This window comes from Drosophila subobscura, chromosome U (genome assembly GCF_008121235.1).
Source record: "Drosophila subobscura isolate 14011-0131.10 chromosome U, UCBerk_Dsub_1.0, whole genome shotgun sequence".
In the NCBI taxonomy this organism is placed as follows: Eukaryota; Metazoa; Arthropoda; class Insecta; order Diptera; family Drosophilidae; genus Drosophila; species Drosophila subobscura.
The window spans coordinates 14257790-14274719 of NC_048534.1; the positions used below are offsets into that span (position 1 = coordinate 14257790).

General features: G+C 44.2%; 2 protein-coding genes across 3 annotated transcripts; both read left to right on the forward strand.

The window, feature by feature from the left end:
• The first annotated feature begins 4113 nt into the window (after positions 1–4113).
• LOC117901646 (lipase 3-like) lies at positions 4114–6248 on the forward strand. 2 transcript variants are annotated; one of them, XM_034812482.1, is made up of 4 exons: positions 4114–4424; positions 4867–5044; positions 5108–5463; positions 5571–6248. In XM_034812482.1, the coding sequence occupies exons 1-4, from the start codon at positions 4200–4202 to the stop codon at positions 6120–6122; spliced, it is 1311 nt and encodes a 436-aa protein (XP_034668373.1). In that variant the 5' UTR covers positions 4114–4199; the 3' UTR covers positions 6123–6248. The 2 variants fall into 2 exon arrangements, with proteins under 2 accessions (XP_034668373.1, XP_034668372.1); XM_034812481.1 differs by having other exon boundaries at positions 4115–4424; positions 5108–5469; positions 5571–6247.
• An 825-nt stretch (positions 6249–7073) lies between these two features.
• Positions 7074–8873, forward strand: LOC117900280 (lipase 1). Its single transcript, XM_034810593.1, has 4 exons — positions 7074–7160; positions 7204–7383; positions 7438–7980; positions 8038–8873. Exons 2-4 carry the CDS (start codon positions 7216–7218, stop codon positions 8581–8583), a joined length of 1257 nt encoding a protein of 418 aa, XP_034666484.1. The 5' UTR covers positions 7074–7160; positions 7204–7215; the 3' UTR covers positions 8584–8873.
• Positions 8874–16930: the final 8057 nt, after the last annotated feature.

Here is a 16930-nt window from a genome sequence, read left to right on the forward strand (position 1 = left end):
AGCAGTCTCTCAGTCGCTCCCTCTCTCTGACTCCCTCTCTTATTGTTGCTTGTTGACATAACGAATGCCTTAACATTTTTCGAGTTGCCTTTGCCTCACCGCTTCCCCCGCCCCATCCCACAAAGGCTGTGTGTATGCTGTGTGTGCACTTCCGCTCCACTTACACATAACTCGCCTCTGCCAGCATCGACGTGCCCACGTCAGTGATGCGAATGTAACGCTGACGATATGTGTTCGATATAGCGATTATTACGATAATTCCTACATAAACATATGTATGTACTTGGGTATTCACATGGGTATGACATTTACTTATTAAGATATTCCAGTAAACTTACAATTTGGTTGCTTACGTTTCGTTTTCTTTCGGATCAGACAGCGCCCGAAATTCTACACTCAACTGGCAAAATCTCACGAATTCCGTCTGCCATCACTGGCTGCTAGGCTAACGGCAACGCGGTTTGTCGAGTTAATGACTTCGGCAGCCGAGAGAGGAGCCAGCAGTGGATGATGGCTCGGGGCTCTCGGCTCCTGGATGATGGCTGGTTGATGGTTGAGCCTGTCAACTGCTCTGAGGCGTGCAAAAATCATTTTTCTCGCACATTTTTACAAATCACCCCTGTCCCTCCGCCCCTCCGTAACTCTAGCTGCCACCCATGGCTGCCAAACAATCATCAACATTTATTTATATTTTTCATTTTTCACATTTTTCGGAATGCCAAACGAAAATTGCCTATAATTTCAACAGAGTTGAGTCGTGGGGAGTGGTTCGTGTTGTTGCTGATCCCTCAAGGTGTCGCTTAGCCGGAAGGAAGGGGAAGGTATGCGGAAAATTCCGCCAGCGGACTGCTGCCTGCAGTTGACAGTTAATTATTTGTATAAATCGCTGGGAGATGTTGCGGCCACTGAAGGGTTAACGCAAGCTCAGACACATTGAAGAGGAAACAAAATTTGAATGTGAAACATGTGTGCGGGAAATTTACACGTTGCAAAAAGAGAGCAGTTACCTGAATAGCAAAGAATTTCCAGGTTTTGGTCATCAATTGGGTTTTATGAGGGAATCTACTGTGATAGTGCCATTAACTGTAGACAAATGATCAACATAAAGCAAGTTTAATTGAACTTCTCTACGTGCCTGTTTATAAACCTTGAAAGCCAATCCAAAAATCCTTTCTTCTTTGATTGCTCTTTTGAAATTGAAATTGATTTCTGTGTTCGCCTTTATGCTCCAGGAATAGACGGGATATGCAGCGTATTCTCATTTAAATTTCGAATTTAGCATGAAAATAAATTCTTATTTAAAGGTAATATTTCACGGTTCTGCTCTGCCCTGGCTCACCCAACTCGTATCGCATTACAGGATAAGAAGCCGGAGCCGTGTCCTGGTGTGCGCCACTTAGCCCCTTGTTCCTGTTGCTCTTTGTTCAGCTTCTCGACTGGCCCCTCACGAGTATCCTTGGGCCTGCCCTCATGCTTATCGGGATGCTGCTGCTGCTTATCAGGGCCGTGCAACTCGAAAACAATAAATATTTTATGGCCCCCTTTTTGGCAAGCGCATAAATCTTGTGCTGAAAATTGATCCGAGCAAGCAGCGAGCGCCGGGCGTCGAGTACGTGTTCGGAGGGTTAGCAACGAGGTGAATATACACAAAGATACATTTGCCACATTGACACACTGAGCACTTACAGCTCAGACTCGCATATTTGCTAAATTTTTCTTCTCTCACACGACTCCCAGGGGCCTCAGACGCCCGCATCCCACATTGATTTCTTTTCCCCCTTCCAGCTGTTGAGTGTTTAGTAGGTTGCCCGCCCTTTGAAGGCTTTCAAGTGGCCGATTTTCCGGTGTTTTGCCACGAAACTTATCCTTGTTAAAGTATTGGATATTAAAGCTAAGAAAATAAACTTGTTGCTGGAAATTCTGATAGATTTTATAGGTGTAGTTAAGAAAATACCACAATAAATAATCGTCTCAGTTGGTTGGCTATGTCCTTGATGGAATATCGTTAAATATGAATTTGATTTGTTCGGATTTAAGTTATCTCAAATCTCTATCAGGCTGAAAATTATTTTCAAAGAATATTTGACTTAAAATCTCACCAGCTCCCTGGCCCCTTCTCTCTCTCTACGTTCAACTTCCGCAACTATTAAAAGTTTGAATAGAACTTTTGGTGGCAACATGCCACTCTTTGCGTCAGTCGATTGTTTGCGGCCTGCGGTGACGACCCCCCCAAATGCCCAGATGGCTATTTGAAAGGCTAAAAATGTCATAGATTCGAGTGGTTAGCTTGGGAATTCGGATATTTGCATTCGATTGCTAACCGCAGTGTAAATAATGTGAAAATCTATTTCAAATGTCATCGGATTGTCCAGAAGGGAGTTTGATTAACTCTCAGCAACATCGCTGGGTGGGCAGCATGTTGCCAGACCCGAAAACAAGTTTCAAGCCGAAACGCTGTTGATATGATAATGCTGCAGTCCGTAGGAACGAAGCGGCTGACATTGCAAAGGTTGATTGGGTGAGGGGAAATAATATGCATATTTATGCTCAACAGCTCATTTAATGAACTGCACATTGTTTGTGCTATTTTGCATATGGATGGCAGAGCAGAGAAGTCGCTGCTGCCACCATAAACATGCATACATACATGTGTATGTATACAATGTATGTATGTATGTACATGTGTATATACATATCTCTGGCTATGCTTGGGCATGCGTTTGTTTGCTCGTTAAATGCAGAATAAGCCACACTTAATAATTGAATAACGCTCGGTTCGGGTTCGGGCTCGGGGTCGGGTTCGGGCTTAGCTCCACTCAACTCCCCCCTGCTGTGCAGTGCGATAAGCCGACTCTCAATCCAACTGTGGTTCTCTCTCGTACTATCTCCGGCTCATCTATTATTGCATTATTGTTTGCAGTCAGAAAATGAAATATGTCTAAAATTAAATTCGTTTGTCAAGCTCCTATTAAAGTGCGATAAATTGTGCACAAACATGTGTACAAAACTGTATGTATGTAAATATTTATTAATGACTGGAAATAATACCTACACGGCTTCCATTCTAGCGTAGTTAATTGAACTTTGATCAGGAAATAATCACCAAGTAATCTTTTTTATTTTGTGGGCAATAAATGAGTAATTTAATGAGTGGACTGCACAGCGACATTCATACACGATTGCGGGAGGTTCCGCTTCAGTGAGTAAATAAACAAGTTGGATAATATGCGAGCTTAAGAATAAAAATAAAAACTATTAATGGGACCTTTCAATCAAATTCAATTAGCACTAAATTTTAGTTGCAAACTATTGAGAATAAATAATTTGGCTCAATTTCAAGGCATTATAGCCTCAGCTGCGAACTTTGTTTTCTTTCGAGTGAATTTACTCACTACTAAAACATTTGACCTTATTAATCATTTTTCTAATCAGCTGGGAATGGGTTTATTCAAGATTATAATTATTAGGTCAAGTGTTGGGCAGGCTGCAGCAATTCCATTTATATGCGGAATTATATGTACCCTATAATAAATACTCGTACCCTAGACATAATCAATTAAAAAAACGAATACACTTATAAGCGAGTTTGTAATAAATATAAAAAATACAACTTGTTACCGTCCAGCAACAACAAATGTCTATGCATCGGTATAGGTAGCTGATCGGGAGAGCTGCTTAGGGCAAAACACAAATATTACAAAATCAATTGGCTTGGCAACATGTTGAGTTGTTTGTTTATAGATTTTGTTTATAGGTCGGGGCAAGGTAGCCAAGGTAGACTGCCAAAAAAAATAACATCTTCAGTTTTTGTTGATTGTCGAGAGGCGGCTTGACATCTCGTGCGTAAGCGGAGTCAAAGTCAAGATCGTCGAATCCGAAGCCGGACTCTTCGGCGCGGCTTATCAGCAAGTGACGAAGGCAGCCAAGGCAGGGGTTATCGCTGAGCCTGACCAATATTTTACTGTTTCGGTGATTCAATTCAATTGAAAAAAGTATTGTACATATGTACATACATACATACATCAGCAAGTACAAGTACAAATATTCAATCGTGTGTGTAAGTGTCGAATTTCTCTCTCCCGCAGAAAGTTTCTTTGTCGCTTGCAAATTGAAACTGCCGCCAGTCGACACTTGTGACTCGAACCGAGCGCAGCTAACACATCCCACAACGAGAGGGAGCACAGAGTACAGTTACAAATATGTCATTATCATCGTCAGCGAATCTGCTCATCAGCGCCCTGTGCCTGTGCCTGCTGCAGCGGGAGATCAGCGCTGGTTTGTCCATGGTGCTGGGCAACCTCACCCTCTTCAATGTCCAATTCAAGTCCCCCAGCTGGCTGGGACGCTCGATAGTCGGCGACAGCAACTTGCGCATAGAGAGCGATGTGGATCCAAATATTTTGGAAGATTCGCACTTGGACACGGTAAGCAAACTGAAGTGAAACTAACTTTAAACAGTAGCTAAAATAGTGTTGAACATCTCGTTGTGCGCATCTGATTTGTTTGATCAATCATCGTTATATTTACGTCGAAAGTATTTATTATTAACTGCCATTATGACGCCATAGCTGTGGGAATTTGTAAAAATTTCAAGTCTAAAGTACAGCGACAGTTATTTGCCTCAAAAAAAGTACTCAAATATTCGAATATATTTTAATTTATTTGTATATATTGATTTTTATGGCCTAGTCTAAAGGTGAGGACGTGACAAAGAGCAATGTTCCTCCGACTTGGAGTTAAAGATTAATCTGCAATAGTCATTCACTGATAATTTATATTCACAGTCACTTGGCAATCGATTTAGAGGAATATTTTATAATTGCAGCAATTATCACATAATTCTCACAAAATTTACACACTTTTCAGCTCCATTTGATACAAAAGTATGGCTACCCCGCGGAGAATCATACCGTGCAGACCGACGATGGCTACATACTCACTCTGCACAGAATCGCGCGGCCTGGCGCAATGCCCGTGCTCCTGGTGCACGGCCTGCTGGACAGTTCGGCCACTTGGGTGATGATGGGACCCAACAAAGGCTTGGGTAAGCGGCCAGCACTTTGCTCCATCCAACATTCAGATATAACTGTTCTCTCCCCACCCAAAGGTTACCTGCTCTATGAGCAGGGCTACGATGTTTGGATGGCCAACGTGCGCGGCAATACGTACTCCAGGAAGCACGTGAAGTACAGTACGCGCCATGCCAAGTTCTGGGACTTTACGTTCCATGAGATGGGCAAGCACGACATACCCAGCACAATAGACTTTGTGCTCAACCACACGGATGTCAGCCAATTGCATTACATTGGCCACTCGCAGGGCTCGGTTGTGTTCTGGATCATGGCCAGTGAGAAGCCCGAGTACATGGATAAGATCGTGTTTATGCAGGCTCTGGCACCGGTGGCCTTCCTCAAGCATTGCCGCAGTCCTGTCGTCAACTTCTTGGCCGAGTGGCATTTATCGGTGAGCGTAAGTTACCCCTTCCTATTCCTGTTCCTTATCCTATCCACAAACCACTTCGAAATTCGAAATTCGAACTCACTTTTCGACTCGCTCCCTCTCCCTTTCAGGTGGTCCTCAAGCTGATTGGCGTCCACGAGTTTCTGCCCAAGAACGAGTTCATCAGCATGTTCAATCGCTTCATTTGCGACGAGACAACCATTACCAAGGAGATCTGCTCGAATGTGATCTTCCTCACCACTGGCTTCGACAAGCTGCAACTGAACGAGACGATGCTGCCTGTGATTGTGGGCCACTCCCCGGCCGGCGCTTCCACCAAGCAAATGCAACACTTTGGCCAACTGAACAGATCGGGCGCCTTCAGACAGTTCGACTATGGCTGGCTGCGGAATCATTGGCGTTATGGCCACATAGATCCCCCCTCATACAAGCTGGAGAATGTGCGGGCCAAGGTGGCGCTTTATTATGGCAAAAACGATTGGCTGGCGCCGCCCGAAGATGTGGAAATGCTGCACAGCAAGCTGCCCAATGTGGTGACAAAGTATTTGGTGGACGATCCGGAGTTCAATCACCTGGACTTCATATGGGCCATCAATGGCAGGGAATTGCTGTGGGACCGCATGCTGGAGAATATGCGAAATCAGGAGAACTCGGTTATATGAGGGGTGGAAACAAAGCTAGAAGTAAAAGTAGAAGTAGAAATTATAGTCTAAATAATTACAATATAAGCAGCGTACAGTTAGGTATTTATTTGGATTTACTTTACTTTGGCTAACTTGTGTACATACATATATAAAAATATAAATAAACGAACGTTTACCCATCAATTCTGATCATTTTCTGTGCTGTAAAATTGGGAAAGAGTTTCCCCAAGTAAAAGTCTCCCCAGCAGCGTTCATGCAACTCAATTGGCAGCAGCTTCCATCAGTAATAAATGTAGAAATAAATGCTGAGAATCTGTTACAGATATTTCTCGCCGCAACCTCCATAATATAAGCCTAATAATAGCTTCAATTTAGTGTTAGTAGCAGCTCTAGTAGCAGCTTCAATTGCATCACACATCCAGTGCCAGTGTCATAGCCGTCAGCTTTGCACAATTATTTGTGATTTACTCGTTGATTGGAGATTTTGCCCGCTTTCGCCCAACAATTTCGCCCCGACCTTAGGCGACTGTTAACTTGTTCTACTGCCGCTTCCAGCTACCCCACTGGGTGGCAAACAAAACTTGTTTAATGCATTCCAAACAATCAGAATTAACAATATTATGCATATTAATTGCCCTGATTTGCTCGTGAGCAGTCGGCAATGCAATGCGGGTCAAGGAGGGGAGAGAGAGACTTAATAAGCCTCGACAACTAAAATTAGTTGGCATCAAATAAGGCATCCCACTGGATACGAGCGCTCAGTGGCAGTCGATCGCGCAGCGGGAATAGTTCTGATTCCAAAATAAAAGCAACGCTTAAAAAGTGAACACTCCAGATGTAGAAAAGGATATTGGAGACAGGCAAAAATATTTCATTATTTTGGTACATCAAAAAGTACTGATAACCGAATGAAGTTCACTTTTCAACGATTTATTTGCAGCATAATTGAATCAAATAGCAATAAATATTTCAAGTGAAACAAGCAAGTGCAAACACAGATGTGGCATGCAACGTTAATAGAAATAGATCTTGACTCTAGCACTTGATTGGCCAATTAATTGTGCTCTGCCACAAACTCTATTCCGGCTGCCGCTCTCTCGGTTGACAGTGCATGTGGAAAATTGCACCAACTGAAGGTTTTCCACAGACCAAAAAAATGATAGCCAGCAGCGGGAATTTAATGTTATTTTGTGCTACTTTGTGCTGGCTTTGCTTGAGCGTCACTTCGGATATCATCAAATATGATAAAACCATTTTAGAGGATGCCAACTTGCCGGCGGTAAAGCGAAGAGGATAGAAACCTGCGATCCGCTAATAACATTTCCCCTTTTAGCCAGATCTGATCCGGAAGTATGGCTACAGCGCGGAAATACACAAAATAACGACCAAGGATGGCTTTGTGCTCACGGCACATCGCATACCGAAGCCGGGCGCGCAGCCCGTGCTGATGGTCCATGGGCTGGAGGACAGCTCGGTGGGATATCTCATACTGGGACCCAAGAAGTCGCTGGCCTACAGGCTGAGCGATCTGGGCTATGACGTTTGGCTGCTCAACACGCGGGGCAATCGCTACTCGCGGAAGCACAAGCGCTACCAGCGGAATATGCGCGAGTTCTGGGACTTTTCCTTCCACGAGGTCGGGCTGTACGACCTGCCGGCCGCGATTGACTATGTTCTGGCCATGACCAAGGGCTACGAGCAGCTGCACTACATTGGCCACTCGCAGGGCACGACATCCTTTATGGTAATGGGCAGTGAGCGGCCCAGCTACATGAAGAAGATCAAACTGATGCAGGCGCTGGCTCCGGTCGTGTTTTGCGATTATGTGGGGTCACCCTTTGTCCTGTTTGCCTCGAAATACGTGCGACCTTTGACAGTAAGTAGAATCATCCATCCAACCCTTACTTACCATACATCTATGACTATTTTCCAGTTCTATGCCAGAGCTCTCGGCATCTACGATTTCCCTCCTGAGGGCGAAGTCTTTCAAAGACTTTTCTATCAGATTTGCAGCTTTGCCTTCCGCAACACCTGCAACTACTTCCTTTTGCAGCTGATGGGCGTCGATGCCCAGCAACTGAATGCCACACTCGTGCCGCTATTTGTGCGACACGTCGCTGGCTCCTCGCTCAAGTCCCTGGGGCACTACACACAGCTGGTCCACAGCGGTGGCTTCTACAAGTACGACTACTACAGCGCTGTGGAGAATCGTCGCCGGCACGGCTCCGACACCCCGCCACAGTATAATCTGTCCAATGTCGACTGCAAGGTGGCTCTGTACTACAGCAAGAACGATCTCCTCACAGCGGTCAGGGATGTGGAACGCCTGCGCGACGCGCTGCCCAATGTGGTGCACGACGGTCTGATTCCATACGAGAAGTTCAATCACGTGGATTTCATTTGGGCAAATGACATCAACAGCCTGCTCTACGACGGCATGGTGGAGAATATGAAGAGGTCCGATAGGGGAGAGTTGTAGGGTGGCCGTTGGTATGGGCAAAGGGAATTTGAGGCTTTATTTTGTGTAGTAAATTAATTAGCAAATAAATAATAGTAATAATAATTTAAGAATATCAAGGAACAAGCGAATCTTGATGCAGATACTTGAAGAAGTTCCAACAAATTTGGTCTAAAATGTAGTGAATAATATTCCAATATTGCTGCCAATCTTCGCTTAAATTGTATGCAAAACGTGGCCTAAAATCCCTGTGATAGACACAGTTTCAATTTACTTTTAAAGTGAACTTTAAATACATTGGAAATAAATGACTTCTCTTGTTAATGCTCTACTCAGAGCCCCAAAGTGGCCATTCATTAGAAATTTGTAATTATGAGTGCTTCAAATATTTGCCGTAAATTCCACATACGCTTGGCCATAATTTCCCGAGCAAGCCGCTTTATTCCAGAGTGTTTTAGGTGCAATTCAAGTGGCTACCAGAAGACACTTGAGGGAGCTGCAACAGCATTGCAAAGGCTCTTGTACTCAGCATTATTGTGAGTTTGCATTGCAACGCATTGAAACATGAAATCAGATTAAATATTTAAATCGGACGAGTGCCTTGTGGCTGGCCAAAAAAAGGAAACAGGAGCTGCATCTGTGAAGCTGTGGCAAATTTATTGCAAGTACATTTTATTCAAGTTGCCACTGCAACTGACAGCCGCGGGCAGGGGGAAAGTCTCTGTGGAATTGTGTGTGTGGAGTTGCCAAAAAACTGAAAATTGCCACTGACATGGGGCACATGTTTTTGTACGTGTCTGCTCCATTTTTTGGGTGTGCCTTTGGCCAGCCACAAGCAAATAAAAGTGTCAAGCCACGGATGCAAACTTAATTGTTTGCAGTCTGAGCCCGAGCCTCAAACAAACGCATTTCAGTTGTGGCTGGCACAGCCTTTATGCGCAATGAAAGCCACACAAAATGCAGATATGGAACACACACTTTGATGGCACAAAAGTGGGTGTATTGCCCGTAATGGGTAACCGATGCTTCCGCACATCTTTTTCCTTGGCTCACAAGTTCCCAGAGTCTCGAGCAGACTTTAAGCGCCGTTGAGGCTGCTGTTCGGTTCTGCAACGGATTTAAGCTTAAGCCTTTGCCGCCTCTGGCCTCAAAAATCATTTTACAAACTTTTGTGTGCGCTGCAATGTGTTCCATATCTCAGCGCTGTCTACTCCACCTCTGTCGCCAGCTCACATATATGTAATGCTTCCATCTAGCTCCGTTGCATGTCCTTGTGCCGCTTGTGGTTCGTGTCGCCGTCTCCTGCTGCTCGTTTCGGCGTGTCAAAGCTTCTGGTGTTGTTCTTACGCCCTGCTCCAGCCCCGAGGCAACAGGCTTGGCAATGCCCAGGAATCAACCAGACGCCCGACGCCCCAGAGTATCAATCATGTCACTTGACCAAGCGGAAATCGAATTCCCACACACAAAATGCAAATGGAAGCTTCGCTCATAAAGTTTTCGAGCCCGAACAAGGCACCCAGACACTTGGCTCCAAATTAAATTTCTCCTCAATTCTGTTTTGGGAGAATTCGTTAAAATGCTGTGCGGTCTGCCGGTCTGGCCATTGTTTTAATGCATTTACATGTTTGCCCTGAACTCTGATTAGGAGTGCTCCAAGAGACCCAGCGGCAGTGTCCTCAGCCACAAACAAAAGCCGAAACCAGAAAACCAATCGAAGTCATTTGAAGATTTGCGCACGGATTTGCATTTGAATGGGGCGAATGGGTAAAGTTTGTGTGCCTGCCTCTTTTTTTCCCCCCCCAGTTAGGCTTAAGTTAAGGCCCAGGAGTCTTCACACGCCCACCGCATTGTTATGCAATTGTTTGGGGAACAAACAAAAACTACAACCCGAGAGGGACCACCGCCAGTGCACTGGGCCGCTGCCTGCTTTTGGGGTTTCAGATAATCGAATCCAATTGAGATTTGAGCACGGCACAAAACGGGCTTTTTAATGCAAAAAAGTGTATAAATAGACAGAAAACTAAGTAACCAACTAATTGATATTGGAAAAAGTGTCAGCTTTGGACATCGCTCATTCGAAATGCGTTCAGTCAATAAACATGTTTGGCAAACAAAGCTCCGATATGCCTATGCCTGGTCACAGCATGTGTGCGCATAATTTGTTGGGGAATTATTAAAACATTCAATCAGAACTTTGGCACACTAAGCAACAAGTTTTTGGCTACCAAAGAAGCTTGCATTCTGCAACGAAATATTTATTTTATTGCCTAAATTTCCTCTTCGAAATTGATTGGCTCTATGTAAAAATTGCATTTGAATGCAATAATTGTATTAAAAGCAATAATAAATGTTTCTAAATGGATATTCGGTAGAGCTATTACTGAGCATATTTCCAGCAGAGTTCAGAGTTCTGCAGGGTTAGACATTTTGTTGCGCAGTTTAGAAAATAATTTCAGTTTTTGACCAATAGGTTTTTGGGCTTTTTATCACAAACAAAATACATGTGCACATAATAATATTTGTTTTGGCTTCAAGGAACTAAAAGTAAATGCATTCGAAACCAGAAAAAACATCTTCGATGTTTGCTTTGGCTATTTGCTATTTTTTATGCATTTTAATACCCAAAGCCACTGAGAAAATAAGAAAAATGGCAAGGAAAAGAAGCAAGCGTAAGACTGTGGCCCATCAATTTGGCTGCTCCGCAGTCATGTTGCCGGCTAATTGAAAATAATTCTTACTAACGATACCCAGAAAAAGAGGAAAAAACTTACGCTGGTGCTTCAACAGGGAACTTAATGAAAAATCAAACAGCGAAGAGAGAAAGGAGAGGGAGAGGAAACACGGAGTGAGAACTGTCAGAAGCCAAAAGGTGCCAGTGCTGGTGGAAGCCACAGAGGTCTCGCAGGTGGCCAGGAAACGCATGTCGGGCAGGAGCCGAGCAGACCAAGCGGCAGTGCTTAATGCCAACACGAACAGGAGCAGCTGCAAGTCCCGCAGCATGAAAGTAAGCAAAAATGGGAGAACACAAAGCTCTCAAGCAGGAGAAGCTTCCTGCCCGTCTTCGATGGAAAACTTGCTACAAACTGAAGCAAACAAAAATTATTTTGTAAATACACGAAAGGTGGCTTAAGCTTACATATGTATTCGTACACATATGTATACATAAATCAGGTCTGTGTGTGTGTGCTTTGCCACCTGTCCTGATGCTGCTGCTGCTGCTGTTGAAGTGCCGTAAAGCCAAGTTAATACTTGGAAATAATTTATCGAGTGCATTTATAATTGATGCTGTGTGGTTGCTGCCGGAGCCAACTCCACTCTTGGTTTTTCAATATTGTTGTTCTATTTGTCAGTCGCCGAAGGATACACAAGGGCTGCTGTGAAACGTACTTTCAATTACATTTCTAAGGGAATTTATACTCATTCATTCAATTAAGTTTTATGGCTTATTGCTAGTTGCAGGAAAAGCGGCTTTAATGGCTGACAAATTTTAAGAGCAAATCGAGGCAGCTTTCAAGTAACTTTAGGACCCAATTCGAAGTAGAATACAATAAGCTAAAGTACAAAAAAAAGGAGCGGCTACAACCCTCAACAATTATCGAAATTTAATGTGTTTTGGCTGCACTTAGCCATCTCTGCCACAAAAAAAAGGCATCTGATTTCATAATCAAAAGCGCAATTTGATTTCAGGACAAACCTCCCCAGGCCAGAGTAGAAACCTCCCCAAGCAGCCGCATTTACATGTTCCATGAGAGTATTCCCATATCATGGACACTCGTCTCATGTTCTGCAAGCCAAAACAAAACTTTTCTGGCCACCAGCCATCACATTGTGGACAACAAAAGGAGGGAGAGAGTGAGAGACAGTGCATAGAGGGTTGTGGCTGAAATGTCTGAAATTTCATAATTGCAGCAACGTTTTCTCCCTTGCCGAGCCGAGCCCCGAGAAGCGAGTCTTTTTTTGGGCCGTGGTTTGGTTCGCTCCCCCGCAATGGGCTGCACGGAATGTATTTAATTATACGAGCACTACGAGTATAGGATTCTTTTCTTTTCTTTTATGTTATGCTGAGGTTGGCCAAGAACTTGCAGCAGCTGTTTGCGGTCTGTGTATCTTTTCATTTGATTCATTTAATTTCAAATCTTCTCCAGCGATCACACATAAAATTTGGTCTTTAAAACCAACTTTGGGCTGTTAAAATGAGTTGCCCTTAAAGTTACCTTTTTCTGGAAATGTTTTACCAAGTTTTAGTCAAAAACTTTGCCTCTGTCTGTGACCAAAAGAAATCGCTTCTCTCCGTATCTGAGCTGAATCTTTCCCCCGCCCCAAAATAACCATCGAACAATTTGTCAAGGCCCATAACTTGCTCTTTATCTTCGCTTTAACTCGTTAACAAATGTGTTTGTCGAAGGACCAGCCAGCCGGGCCCAAGTTGAGGCGAGTGTCGGAACACAGAAAACCTCAGGCGCTGGACACGAAAAAAATCTCCATGCAAATGGTAGAAAAAAAATCAAAAAATCTAATTAGAAATTTGCAGCACAGCCCGCGTCCCAGCCTCGTCTCGTGGCTCGCGGGGACAAACAAAAAAGCAATTACAATGCCTCAAACTGTTGCAGCTTCCTGCAATGACAACAGAGGCGCTAAGCGCGGTACACAATATTAGCAGGCAGGACCCAGTCGCTCCCTCCTCCTCCCCCACTCATATATGTATTCCCCTGTTGAACATTTTGGCGAAAAACCCCACCGAATGGACCCCCTGTGGAGGGTCTGTACTGTGCGACTGTCTAACAGGCAGTCAGGATATCCTACTGGTTACCAGCTACACAGACTCTCCTCTCCTCTCCCACTCGGGTCTCTGTGTCTCCCTTCGAGTGCAGCTGCGGACTCCCATTGGGTAGCAGTTTCAGTCTCTGTCGGTCTGCCCGTGTTAAATACGCGAATGTCCTTCCTAATCTCATTTGCTGATGTTATCCTGAATGAGTGAACGGAGCAAGGACTCGCAGAAGCAACAACTGTGCGGCTGTAGTTCCTTCTCCCCCATGCAAACTCCAGTCTGCATTTCACTTAAACTTTACACATATTGTTCGCAAGTTAAAAAGAAAACTGTAGAGATACCCTGCCAGTATTTGCAGACAATTTCGGGAGTTCTAGAGGAATGTTGCATGAGGTTTATGCCAAAATATTCGTAATTTTGTGGTTCTACTTCCAGCAGCACCTAAAAGATGGCAGCTAATCGCTTGGAAGTCAGTTTCTACATCTAAATCCGAATATCCTTTAGGTTTTAGGACATTTTTCACAGCTCTGCACACAGGGAACTCCCCGAGTCCATGCCAGTTTCGGGATACTCAGCGTTATTATAGCCGAAACATTTCTTTCTCCTGTTTATATTCCTCTTTGCGTGTAGGTGGATGAGTGGATGAATTGGGTTTGGTTTTGCTTGTGTTTGTTAACCCGACAATGACGATGGATACCGAATCCCCCAGCTTGCTCTTGCGTCCGTCGCGGCCGTTGCAGCCACACTTGCCGCACTTGCCGCACGACAAAACGCATGAAAGAGACTTTCGGCCGGATGGGAGTTGCCTTGAATGGCTCGCAGCGCAAAAGAGAGTGGAGTGGAGTGGAGTGGAGACAAACACACTCACAGCAAAAGCCAGGCTAAAGCGCCCCCAGTCCAAAAATGTGCTGCTTTTTCTGGCTTTTCCCTTTTTGCTTCAGCTTTTCCCCGCAAAAAAAAGAAGGGAAAAGTGCAAAAAAATGTTTCGCACCCGCGGTGACCAAAGTATTTCTGCTATTTCGGATGCTTCTACCCAAAGCCAAGGGGCGGCAGCGGGGTGGGTCTGTTATTATTGCGTTTTTATGCATGCTCGCATATGGTGAATGTCCTTGGCCATGGTTACACCACATGATATACGGCATTAAAGTAGACCAGAACCAGTAGACCAGCCGGAATGAGTGCGGATTTTGGGGGTGCTAAAGGGTTTTTGGCTGTATTTGGGTGGTGCTGGTCTTAGTGCGGGATAAACGTGTCGAAAGTTTTTAAATATTTTAAACTGCAGTGAATTATGGACTCGCCAACGAAAAAATGCGTAACGTAAAAGTATTCCAAAATTTAGATAAGGAAAATTAACGCAGATCAAAACTAAATGTTGGGTGGGGATTGGGATAGAACTGGAATACCCTTGGTCGTGGAATGCATCTGCAAATTTTCTTTTTGGAGAATTTATTGGCTTCGTTTTGGTTGTTTTTTTTTTTAGGGACTTTGAAACTGAAATTAAAGCCTTCTAAAGTCCGAATGGAATTTATAATCTGTGTATGATGATATTCCGCTCTTAAAGCATTCCATCAAGTGTACAAATGTATGTCCATAATCGCATATAACATTTCAGCTCTCCAACCCGATAAGCTGATAGTTTTATTTTTCCCGTTTGGCGCCATCCCAACGCACCTCCTCCCGTCTCGCCATAATTCACACTTAGAGGCCGTAAGGAAAAAACAAAAATCAATACACCAATTAGGCGATATTCTCTCCCTCCCTCCCTCTCTCTATGCCTCTCTCTTCCCAGCACTCTGTCTAATTTTGTGATTTATTACGGAACCAGAAAAGGAGAAAAAGTATGTTGAAGAGAAAGAGAGAAGGAGAGAAAGGGGGGGTGCCTAAAGACAGATAGAAATGCATGGGGGAAAACGTTGAGCAAACAACAATAAATTGAGGCAAATTACGCACACGAATGGGCCGCCTGTCAATATTTGCATAGGGAAGTGAGACGTTCGTTAGGGGGGGTGTTGGGGAGGGGCACTTAACACCTACCGATTCCAAATCCAGATCAAATAGTTGGACAGAAACGTGGCTTATTAAGTCGAAGGGATTACGCATAGCTTGGGAGTCAGGCGGTGGGTAGAGGGAGAGGGTGGAGTCGCCACTTAGATGGAGCCACTCTGAACGTTGCACGATTTGCTTGTTCTGCCCCTCGCTGCACCGCTGCAGATAGATAAACAAATAGAGCAGGTCACCTTATTGTTTTTGTTTTGCTTTCGGATACGTATCAGGTATCGGATATCGAACTGTGCGCGGGCCATTGGCCGCTCCCGCCCCTCCTCCTACCGCTTCTCGATGCCCGCCCGATGGCCCGATTGGATATCTAAACAAACAACCAGCAGTGGAGTTATTCAGAGCCGGGTTCTAGCCATACATATTTGTTGATCGTAGGAACTTCGACACTCTGGAATGTCGCCATGTGCGTGCTGGTCTTATCAGCGGTGCACCGTGGGGACATTTGGAACCTAAGCAAGCTAAAGTAGAATTATTTTTTCTTGAAGTACACTGAGGTTGAATGAGGATTGGTGCTTGCAACTCGAACCAATTCGCTCATTCAAGTCTTTTGCTTTTTGCCACCTCTTTTCTCGCTGGCAGCCCACTGTGCGGCGGTTCACGTTGACTGCCGTTACCTGTTGCCTTTCGGTGGATGTACCTGAGTATGTGTGAAAGTTAGCTCTGCGTTATCGGGTGCAAGAGGCTTGTTCTACAGTTGTGGGGGAAGTCTCCGATAAGGCAGTGTCTCTGCAAAGGTAAAAGTAGTTTTGTTTTCTTGAGTTGTGCATTGGTATATGGGTGCGATTGGTTCAGGAAACCCATACATTATGTTCATATTTGTTTCTATAGATAAACTATTACCCAATTGCCTTTTCTACCTTTAAATAGGCTTGGTAATATTTCGGATTCATGCCGTTAATGTGGCGAAGCATCATTACCGGCTACAAGTATTTTAATATTTAATTTAATGGGCCGTAAGAGCTCGAATTATTAACTTTTTCAATAATGTCAATTTATTTCCTTGAATTTTGATGTTGCAAGCAGCCCGGTTTGAGTTCGCTGTGTTTCCCGCCAAGCATGTTGGATGTTGTATCAAACGAATCTCGAACTCCTGTATATGCCATGGAGGGGTATGGACAATGAGGAAGTACGCCCCAGCAACATTTCAAAGTCAGATGTACCCAACCTCACCACAGCAACACGCGTTTGTTGCCGAGCAACATTTGAAGGCGAGCCGAGTTTGTTTCTGTGAGACACTCTTATAACTGGATATATTTTCATATATCTTAACTGAAATACACACATATTTGATATTTTTTATGTCCATAAATATGTATTGTTTATTATAAAACTACGGGCTTTTTCATCAACTTGTCAATGCAAATCAGAATTTGTATCTTCAATAACGTACGAGTGCCGTAGTGGGTTAAGAACCACAAACCAACTGAAAACTCAACTCAGCAATGCAACGCAAAAATGAGCACAAACATGTCCAGACATGTCGCGTTCAAAGCAAAAACAAACACAAAATTTCTCACGCAAAGCGGTTGTGCAGCGGGGGCT

Bases quoted from the DNA above. Each gene is read 5' to 3' on its own strand.
- LOC117901646 (XM_034812481.1), top strand. From the start codon at position 4,200: ATGTCATTATCATCGTCAGCGAATCTGCTCATCAGCGCCCTGTGCCTG. The intron at 5,045-5,107 runs GTAAGCGGCCAG...CCCCACCCAAAG, and splicing joins GGGACCCAACAAAGGCTTGG to GTTACCTGCTCTATGAGCAG. The intron at 5,470-5,570 runs GTAAGTTACCCC...TCTCCCTTTCAG, and splicing joins AGTGGCATTTATCGGTGAGC to GTGGTCCTCAAGCTGATTGG.
- LOC117900280 (XM_034810593.1), top strand. From the start codon at position 7,216: ATGTGGAAAATTGCACCAACTGAAGGTTTTCCACAGACCAAAAAAATG. The intron at 7,384-7,437 runs GTAAAGCGAAGA...TTCCCCTTTTAG, and splicing joins AGGATGCCAACTTGCCGGCG to CCAGATCTGATCCGGAAGTA. The intron at 7,981-8,037 runs GTAAGTAGAATC...ACTATTTTCCAG, and splicing joins AATACGTGCGACCTTTGACA to TTCTATGCCAGAGCTCTCGG.